Below are 10,534 nucleotides of genomic sequence, written 5' to 3' on the forward strand. Positions count from 1 at the left end.
GCGTCAGAGGAGACCCTTCAGCGTTTCTTCACACACTCCCTCACACAGACTCTCACTTACAAGCCTCAACTAACCGGTAAAGACAAGTTGTTGACCTTTTTAAACTGCTTCATGCTTGGTTTTTTTTCTTGATGCTTATACTTAAACTTATGATACAAATCTGGTAAGAACTTCAATTGGGGTCAGAAAAGGTTTGGTAAAACTTTTCAATAAGTATCCTGATGCACATGTACATGCTGCTTTCATAGTGGGGAAAACATCTGAAGTGTAACAACTTAATCTCATACCCGCAGTGTCCGATGCCATCGCTCTGCAGAATGAGTGGACCTTCGCAAAAGCCAACCGGTTGTTGACCTCTCTGTTCCATAAGGTAAATGTTAAAAGCAGAGCAGGTTATAAACCATCACATATCAACAAGTTTGCTCTGATTCATGTGACTTTTTTACATGTAAGACTAAAGAGTAAGTGACTGAGTGCTATTTCTTTTTCATAACATTATAATTAAAGGTAGAGAAAGATCGTTGATAGATGAACAAAACACCCCTACAAATACGCCCAATGTTTTTCAAAAGACTGCTGAAAATGATGAAGATATAAATTACACAACGGCATAAATAATCATGTTGTAATGTCGACTTGTTCCTCCCTAAAGGCTCTGTTCACCTTTTTATTGTATTTTCTTTTCATCTGTTATTGCACTCTTTTAAAGGAAACCAGTAAAGATAGTTAATGCACAGTGCTGAGCCCTATTTCCTTTTGAACTTATCAGGCTTCAGGTGTACAGCCTTCAGCGCAGAGGAAACACAGCATTGAGAGTATTGATTTATGATCTATTATGATGATCTCACCTGCAACAGTATGTCAGCCTGTTAGTCACTCTAAGCTAAAAAGGTTACTGGAAGTGCTCTCTGTGTCTTCTGATCTTTGGTCTGCAGGGTCTGTTGTAACAACGCTAACAGTAACTTGTCTGTATTGTTCTTGTGCTCCTGTAACAGCTGGCTGTGATCTTCAGTGTGGAGCAGCTGCTGTGTCACCTGCAGCAGGTTTTGGAAACCCACGAGGTCAACTGGAAGCACGTCCTTTGCTTCCTCTCCACCCTGCTGGTTTACAACCCCTGTGCCCAGCTCAGCCTGAGAGGTAAACGCTTTTATACTGGATTAATACTGCCAAGTGCCAATATTATGAACTGAGAACACATTTGACCATTTTTCACGTGTGTCATCAAATTGTCCCATTCAAATTAATTTTGCAGTTTCTCATAGATGAAGTATTTTGCACTTACCATTTCAAAGTAGAAAGGTGCTCTCAGTAGAAAATAGATCTCCACCAGGTGTGTCTGCAACAGCCACTGCTTATTGTCTAACCCCCGTTCTAGACACCAATGGGCTGTAAGGCTTCGTAAAACACTTCATTCAAACTTAAAAACAAGCGACGATGTATGCAGGCTCAAAGTTGTCGTGTAAGAAAGTTCTTACAATCTTGCCAAAAAAATGAAACTCACCAAACCGTCTCATGTACTCAGCAGTGTGTACTAGCTCTGTTAGCTGTTAGCCAAACACATCGTCCAAAACAAAAAAAGAGAGCAAACTGTTCCCCACTTTGTCTCTGGGCGGTGATGCACTCAGCTGTGTTATCACTAGCGGCCCCTGACGGCCAGGGGCCTGTTAAGAGTAGTGAGTGTGGAGTCAGTAGGCAGGCAGTGGCAGTATAAAACGCGCAATAAAAGGTGTTTTGGTAAAGGGTTATTCACCGCAACCAAGAAAGCTCCTCGAGCGTGCAGCTGTAACTGGTGGTCACCCAAAATAGTAGGCAGTTTGCTGCAGCAAATTCATGGCGGAAGTTATAAAAGCTTAACACCAATAAACTTATACGTCAGACTATGAACAGAAATTGATAGAAATTTGCTTTGGGTCGTTTTCATCACAGCGTTAAAAAGCTGTTCATGTCTGTTCTGTTTCTCTTCCTCTGCCAGAGCTGCTGTCCAGACTGCTGAGCTCCGCATTTGAAGGCTACGACCTAGAGAACATGATAACTGCCTTCCTATTGGCTCGACAGGGTGCGCTGGAGGGACCCGCCATCTTCCCCTCCTACAGCAACTGGTTCAAGGTTTCATATTGGCTTTTCAACACCACTAGTTTGGTTATGGACATGTTTGGATTAGTGCTGCTGATAGTAAGCATCTTTAAGTGAGCTCAGCGGCATGACCAGCAGCTATTTTGGCGTGCATTCACCACATAAGACAATGGACATTTTTCAGATCGTTTAACAAAGGTGGAGTGTGTGTATTAATAGGGTTGTTGTTCAAACCCATGATGCAACAGTTTACATGGTAATGGGATTGTCTGTTTTTGCAGTTTGTTGTTATCACAGATAGAGTTCCAGAGAGTTTGAGAAGTCTTAAAGCACATCAATATGTATTATTTTTACTAGTAGCAGTATTCCTGTCTGCCTTTTCAGATGTCTTTCGGGGGAGGCAGTGGCTACCATGCGACCAGTAAGAAATCTCTGGTGTTTCTGCTGAAGTTCCTGTCTGACTTGGTGCCCTTTGAACCCCCACAGTACCTCAAGGTGACACTCTACATATGTCTCTGTCTCTGAAACATTTTTGATAGCCTCATTTCGCTAGACATAAAATATATGGTGTCTTTGTATGTCAGATGAACCTTTAATGATCCCAAGTGGGGCAACTGTGGCTCAGTGGTAGAGCAGGGTCGTCCTTCAATCAGAGGATCGGTGGTTTGATCCCCGCCTCCACTAGTCCATGTGTCATTGGGCAAGACACTTGACCCCAAAATTGCTTCTGAAAGCTGTTCCTGTGGTGTATGAATGGATATGAATGATTACATAGTCCCGATGGGAAGGTTGCACATTGCATGCTAGCTGCTGCCATCAATGTGTGAATGATGACATGTAGTGTTAAAGCGCTTTGAGTGGTCGGAAGACTAGAAAAGAACTATACGGTAAAGTCCATTCACCATTTAACTGGATACTACAGCAAATAATAACAGGATTCAGAAGAAGACATACTAAAATATTGTTCATGCTGTATGTGGGGTATGATAAATGTATGCAGTATAATAAACCATAACTATTGAAAAAAAACTATGCAGGAATATAACTTAATAAATACTATGAAGTCTGCAGCAGTGGTGGAAGGTTACAAAGTACATGTACTTCAGTACTGTGATTAAGTTCAAGTTTGAGGTACTTGTACTTTACCTCAGTATATCCATTTTATGCACTTCTACTTCACTACATCTCAAAGGAAATTATTGTACTTTTTACATCCAACACATTTATCTTACAGATGTACTTACTCAGATAATAAAACATATAAGCTTTCAAAACACAAGGAATTTTTAAATATCAAACAGTAGTTCTCAACCTTTTTGGTTTATGACCCTTTCTAAAACAAAAAATAAAATCTGTGTCAACTAACCGGTGAGTTGTGACCATTTCCCCTCAACTTCATAGATGCTTTCATATGAATAACCATTCCTTTCTGTTCTGTGGACTTTAAGTTAAGCTGTCAGCACACTACAAAATCTGGGGAATCAGTATTAATGACTGATTATCTGGCGAAAGCGATGTGCTTTGTGAACTCTTAGTAACATTTGTGAATTTGAGTTTACGTGCAAGGCTGGGAAATGTGTATGCTACTAAATACTCAGCTGAAAAAAAGTGGTTTGGTGATTTAGTTTCTCTTTAAAGTTAACACATCATGTTTTCCTTCAAACATTTTAGGGGAACTAATAAGCAGGTAAGCATGTTTTGTTGTGCAGAAAATATAGTCTTTGTTGCCCTTTCTTGAGGCGAAATGTAAGAAAAGTAAGAAAAATGTCAAATTTTACTCACTCAGCGGCTGGCTAGTTAGCTAGCTAGCTTGCTAATTCCACCATGTTTTCATGCTTCAGCTACAGACCATAAAAAGCACCACATGAACGTCTGTAGCAGTACTGAGTTTTTCCTCTTTCCTAAACCATGAATCATCCCATGACCCCCCCCCCCCCCCCCCCCCAGATTTGTATTGTGACCCTTTGGAAGGGTAACAGACCCCAAGGTTGGAAACCGCTGCACTAAACTACCTAAGTGTATAAAGTAAAACTAGCTCCACCATGACCAGCTTTAACAGTCAAATGCTACTTACACAGTCAGTCTTTTTGTGTAATGAACATTTTATGCTTTAAGTATGTTTAGCTGCTAGCACTTCTGTACTCTTACATCGGTCATATTTTGAATGCAGGACTTTACCTTGTCAAGGAGTTAATTTGTTTATGGTTGTCTTGGAACTTAAAGTCAAGATGAAAAGCACCTACTTAACAATATATGCAAATAGAATTACAAATAAATCAAGTTGTTTGTATTTTTATATCAAAATCCAAACGACTGTAAAACAATATATTACGCATGCTTTTGTAATCTACTACCAGCCAATTCCAACCATTAATATCATGACATCATCCATCAATCAATCTGTGTGGAGCCACAGTCCTCCGCTGCTCCGTATTGTGCTACATTCTAAGCCCGCCCACTTTTTTTTTTAGCGGTCCAATCACAAATGCAAAGGATTTAATTCGAATCCCTCTTGTTACTGTTCACTGCTGAAATATTCCATTTCACTGGGGAACAACATCACAGTACAGAAAGAAGATGCTCTAACTTCCATTTCACTGGGACTGTGCTGGACTAGAAAGAGCAAAACTCACTGTCATTTTACCCCTGGTAGGTTCACATCCTGCAGCCTCCATATGTACCCGTGAAACACCGCAGCCTCCTGATGGAGTACGTCTCTCTGGCCAAGACCAGGCTGGCCGACCTCAAGGTAAACACCAAGGGATTTATCCTCAGCACATCATTACTGCGTTATTTAGACATTTTAATATTGAAAATAGACACAGTCCTCCCAGATGTTCTGTGATGTATCCATGATTGTGTGTGTTTGTGTGTGTCCCACATGCAGGAGTCAGTGGAGGACATGGGTTTGTATGAGGATGTTTCTGGTGCAGGCGGAGCATCATTGCAGGTAACCGCAACACCCAGTGATATGTTTGTGTCGTCGGCAGAGAACGCCCTTATTTTGACGAGGCTCTTTTAATTTTCCGAGCTCAGGAAAGTGTCAAAGATAATGGAGGCAAACATTTCAAGCATCGCGCTTCAACTAAGATTTGAGAAACCAGAAAATCTTAGCACCCGGTTAAGGCATCAATGATGCAATGAATTATAGGAATCAACCGCTAATCAACCCTCTTGCAGATGTGATTAGTTTGTGGTCTAAAATCCTGTTTGAAACATTTCAATTCCTGAGTTTTGGTCGCTGTACCAAAGCAGTCAATACTTAAAAAACAAATACAAATATATTTTCTACAAAGCTCTGTGTTCCATTCATCCATCCATCCATTTTCCACCGCTTATCCGGGGTCGGGTTGCGGTGGCAGCAGGCCAAGCAGGCTGACCCAGACCTCCCTCTCAGCTCTGTGTTTTAATTATCAAAGGAATCTCGAATTTTTATTTAGATAAATGTCTGTTAAGTCACGATCTATCGCAGAAGGAGGTAACACAATGGGGAGTGAGCGTTATAGACTTGTTTTTCAAAATAACATCCCCCATTTCCCTCACTGTATGTTAACAGGAAACTATGGTCAGACCCAGCTTTTTAAAATAAAAACCCTCAGAAGGTATCGTCATCTTAACAGGGAATAATAAATACTGGGTGTTTGTGGTGACATTCTCAGTAAAGAAAATGCTGTATTACAGTTTATCACCGTTAAATAAACAATTAATAGAACTATGCACACAATTCTAAAAACTTGAAGATCGTGTATTAACAAAAAGATGTCAGACTGCATTGTTTTCACTCCAATATATATCACAATAGAATGTCTAAATAACCAGGACTAATAACAAGCACCCATGCGATTACTGCGAAACTGGAGGCACTCACCAGATGGAGCGCGTACATTAAGGCTGAGTCCTTACTCCTTATGTCGTCCCCTTTCTCTCTCCCCTGCCGTTCCTGTTTGTCTCTCTCACTATCAAATAAAGAACAAATGCCAAAAAAAAGATCTGACTAGACATTTAATGCCAACATAGACCCTTTACCCGCCGACATCATTTAGCTCCAGTCATCCAGATGAGTTAACAAACTTTACACATTGAACTCAAACTTTTTCCAGCATCAAAATGTCTGGTTATTGGATGATTGGTCATCAGAATCGATATTCCTACAAAGTTCAGACAGGATCACGATCAGGGCAGCAGGTGTTTCAGTTTAACAAGTGAACATGTTAACTGGTGACTCTTGGCCAAATGTGTCCGTGGTTGGTAGATAATAAACACAGATGAGTTTGTATTTCAAATTGATTGAAGTCTTTTACGGGGACACCTACGTGTTTTATTGGTGTTTTCAACAGCTGCCGTCACTACAAGCAACCATGACGCATTCGGCCGAGAGTCACCAGGGTCACTGGTTGAACCGAAACCCTCTGGCTGCGAGCTATTAACGGTGTTGACTAGCACTGGACTGTTTGTAAAGTCCGTTTTAAAAGTGAATAAAGTCAAACCTCTGAGTCTTTGTCCTGGTGTTTGACGTTCTCTACATGAACACAGATAACAGAGTTGGATCATCTAGAGACTTGTAGCTCATAATGTCTCTCTGGTCTAACGTTACACGCTAGCTTTGTCCACCAAATACATGTTTAAACCCTCCCACTAAATACTGGGCCACTAGCTGATGTCTTCCACCCACTAAGATAGATCTGGAAAGTCACTCTTTTTAGGTTGCATTCACCATCTTGGCTGGTTAATGCCCTTGCATAGCTTGACAAGCAAACTGCGGGCGTCATCATTGTTTAAAAACTTTAAAGGGGTCCATTGAGCACTTTACAGTTTTAGGACATGCGACACATTTCGGTCGGTACCAAAAAAGAACTGCCGATTCATATCTACCTCTAGTTCCAGCACGCAAAATGTGCAATGTTTTCATTTGCATCAAAATCTGTATTTCAGCTGATGTTTTTTGTTATCTTAATAATGTATAACAGCGTGATGTTTGTGTGTGTGTGCAGCCCCAGTGCCAGGCCATCCAGGATGTGGAGAAGGCAGTGTCTCTGTTTGAGAGCACAGGAAGAATCTCTGCCACAGTCATGGAGGCCAGGTATTCAGCCACATCGTCACCTCGCCAGCAGCACATTTATAAAGTACACAACAGGTCCTTTAGACAATCTGGGTGTCATGTAGATGTGAGAAGTGAGTTAGACGGAGACACGGACGGATTATTGACACTCCTGTCCTCCCCCAGTATTTTCCGGAGGCCGTATTTCCTGGCGCGGTTCCTCCCTGCTCTGCTGACACCGAGGATGGTGAGCAGCTCTATCTCACTGTTACTGCTACACATTTCTCCGATGTGAAGCGAGTTTATCTGACGCTGTCTTTCAATTCCAGCTTCCCGTCAAAGCTGACACTCGGATGAGTTTCATAGAGGCTCTGAAAAAGTGAGTTATTATCAGAAGCTTGTGAAATTGCTCTTCTCTTTTCTCCAAGGCAACTTTTTTTAGACTTGAGTTTATATAATTTGGTCATGTCATGTATTTATTGTCTCCCAAAATGTATTCCTTTATCCCTTTTAATCTAAGAAAACTTTTAATTTCGCATCACTGCTTGTATGTTTGTGTTTGTGGGCCTGATCAGAACAATCATCAGATTGTGAATGTTCTTTACCAATCATGTTTAACTGTGATTCTTCTGTATTTTCCCTGTTATGACACTTTGTTTTTCTGCATTCAGGGCAGATAAGATCCCTGCTGCACAGTATTCATCTTATGTGGAGTCTTGCCAGAAACAGAGGCAGCAGGATGGTAGGTCATTCGCTCATTTATTGTAGTGGATACTCACAAAATTAGATTTAGTCTAAGAATGCAATCAGAAAAACAACCACATACAAAGTAGTGAAACATTTTATTTCATGTGTTTAGTTTTATATTTGCTTCATAGTAGTTTAGAAGGTTATGTAATACAGATATGACTATTTGACAATTGAATATGTTGATGTTTTGTCTGAAATACCCGAGAGTGGCTCAGCTTACTTCCCAGTACGAACTCTTGATTAGCATATTTTTTTAAACTAATTTGGTCCTCAAAGTTGTACAATCCATTAATACCCGAATGTAGAGCTATTTTACCTTCCTCATTCATGTGAATGAGACTGGACCTTGGGCTGGGAGGCGGGGTTAAAGGAAATGCTAGTGCTCCGGAAAGATCCGGAAGATCCGCGTAATTTCTGCTGAATTTCAGCTTAATTTCATATTTGGAAGTCAAACTTTTTTTTGCTTCATGCGCCACTGAGCAGCTTTCATAGGAATGAACGTGGCTCCGCCTCCAACTCTGTATCCACTTCTCTTCATGCATCCACTTTTCTAGATAGGACTCAAAGCGTTCGTGTTTTCTTCCAGGAGAGCTTTATTTTCTCTATGCATTCTAAACACAAGGTACATTTATTGTGTGTGAGCAAGTTATGTCAAATTAAAACTCACCTGGAAGAAAACAACAATTACAACACGTTTTCACAGAAAAAAGGGAGAGAAAAAGTCTCCTGGCAAACCTTTCTTCACCTCTTCTTAAGTCATGAACACAGGAGACAAAACTATTTACATCAAACATAGAAAATTGATCAACAGAATTTTATTTTACTCACAAGTTGCCTCTCAGGGTTTCCGTATAGATGTAATGTACGACAATTACGTAACTGAAATAGCCCATAACTGCTTTTGCACTGTGTTGTGTTCCCAGGAGGTGCAGTGTGTTTGGACACCAATGATGAGCCTCTGGAGGTCCTGAAGATTCAGCTACAGGAGTTCACAGAGCTGCTTGTTGAGGGGAATGATGGAGGTAGGCAGATATCGACAAAGGACATGCAGCACATCACACACAGGCTTGGTGTCCTGTAGTCAGGACTCCAAGATTAGCCGTTATACAATGTCGCCCAGGTCTACAATGAGACTGCACTGTGAGGCTATCTCTTTGAATCCCTCATCTCCACACCTGACCTGTACCCTCAGAGATGTCTGCCCAGCTGTCCAGGATCTCACACACTCTGAGCGTCATCTTTCCCGGCTGCAACGATGAGCCGGTTGGAAGGACAGTCATCGAACTCCACACGAACACCCCGCTGTCCCCTGAGCTCCACGTCAAAGTATGAACTTCTCTCCATCAGTGAGCCGCATGTATGTCAGCATGTATTCTTTCATTCTCTCCCTCGTGTTCTCAGGTCGTCAGCATGATCCTGAGAAACTTCTGCCAGTGTGTGCTCGACGCTTCCAGAGCAAACCCTCCTAACAAGTGAGCGCTGCAACTTTTTTAGGAAGTCTTGCGCTAAACAAGAAATTTAATTATTGTCAGGGTATGAAAAATTGGGGGGGAAAATCCCACAAATGTATTGAGTATCATTTAGTGGCCATACATATACATTTATCTACATACAGCACCTGGAGGGAAGCATTAAAGGGATAGTTTGGTTTTATGAGGTATTTATCAATATTTACTTTTTTTGACATGCACCAAATATTCAGTTTATTTTAAAAAATACAATATTCCTGCTAAGCCTTTTACATTGCTAATGAAAAATAAATATTCCACTGAAATTCGCGTTTACATGCAGCAGTACGTACTCCCTCTTGAAAAAGAAGTCGTTGCAATATTTGCACATATCCAAAAACCTGTTGATAGCCAAGTATTTCTTAATGTTTAAAAGTAGGTGTGTTTCTCTCTGTCACCAGAGATGTGGGGTTTTCTTTTGGGCATGCATCTCTGCATAGTGTTAGCTAGTTGGTTTGTGGCCATGTGGAGCATTTGCGAAAAAACAACAACATGGCAACGGCCGCATTCCAAGATGGCAACGGCGAAATTGCCGAACTTGAGACTTCAAAACATCAGTCCACAAACCGATGAGTGACGTCCACTTTTTATATGCGGTCTATGGGTGTATACATTTCCACAGAATGCTCCTAAAACCAGAATAATATTGGCATCTCCTACACTTCTTAGTGGGAAAATGCTCCATTTGGAATAAGCAATTACAAACAGAATATGATGTTTACATGAGCATTATCAATTTGGAAAATTGTCATATTCTGAAAAGAAATGGAATATTAATGTGCATGTACAAGGCGGTCGTTTTCTGGGAATTAACAGTTTCCATCTGTGTTATGAGATTGCCTCTTCCTTTTTATTTATTTCTTACGTGTGATAAAGTGATGACAAAACAAGTGCAGACAAGGGCATGAACCCAAAGAGCTGAGGGGATAATACAAAGTAGGACAGAGGACAAAAGCAATCTCAGGAGTTTAACACAGTTTCAGACAGATGGGTATGAGAGGAAAATATGTATATATATATATATGTGTGTGTGTGCGTGTGTGTGTGTATGTGTATATGTATGTATATATGTGTATATATATATATATATATATATATGTGTATATATATATATGTATATATATGTATATATATATATGTATATATATATATATATATATATATA

General features: G+C 40.5%; 1 protein-coding gene across 1 annotated transcript; it reads left to right on the top strand.

Annotated features, from left to right (window-relative positions):
- Positions 1 to 6: 6 nt before the first annotated feature.
- LOC116377709 (Fanconi anemia group A protein-like) lies at positions 7 to 10,355 on the top strand. The gene is made up of 14 exons (XM_031839415.1): positions 7 to 76; positions 294 to 370; positions 996 to 1,137; positions 1,973 to 2,106; positions 2,458 to 2,568; positions 4,727 to 4,822; positions 4,961 to 5,023; positions 7,065 to 7,153; positions 7,298 to 7,358; positions 7,441 to 7,490; positions 7,783 to 7,853; positions 8,785 to 8,883; positions 9,054 to 9,187; positions 9,263 to 10,355. Exons 4-14 carry the CDS (start codon positions 2,026 to 2,028, stop codon positions 9,335 to 9,337), a joined length of 930 nt encoding a protein of 309 aa, XP_031695275.1. The 5' UTR covers positions 7 to 76; positions 294 to 370; positions 996 to 1,137; positions 1,973 to 2,025; the 3' UTR covers positions 9,338 to 10,355.
- The last annotated feature ends 179 nt before the right edge of the window (positions 10,356 to 10,534 follow it).

This window comes from Anarrhichthys ocellatus, unplaced genomic scaffold, assembly GCF_004355925.1.
Source record: "Anarrhichthys ocellatus isolate YVR2014 unplaced genomic scaffold, GSC_Weel_1.0 scaffold1589, whole genome shotgun sequence".
Classification (NCBI taxonomy): domain Eukaryota; kingdom Metazoa; phylum Chordata; class Actinopteri; order Perciformes; family Anarhichadidae; genus Anarrhichthys; species Anarrhichthys ocellatus.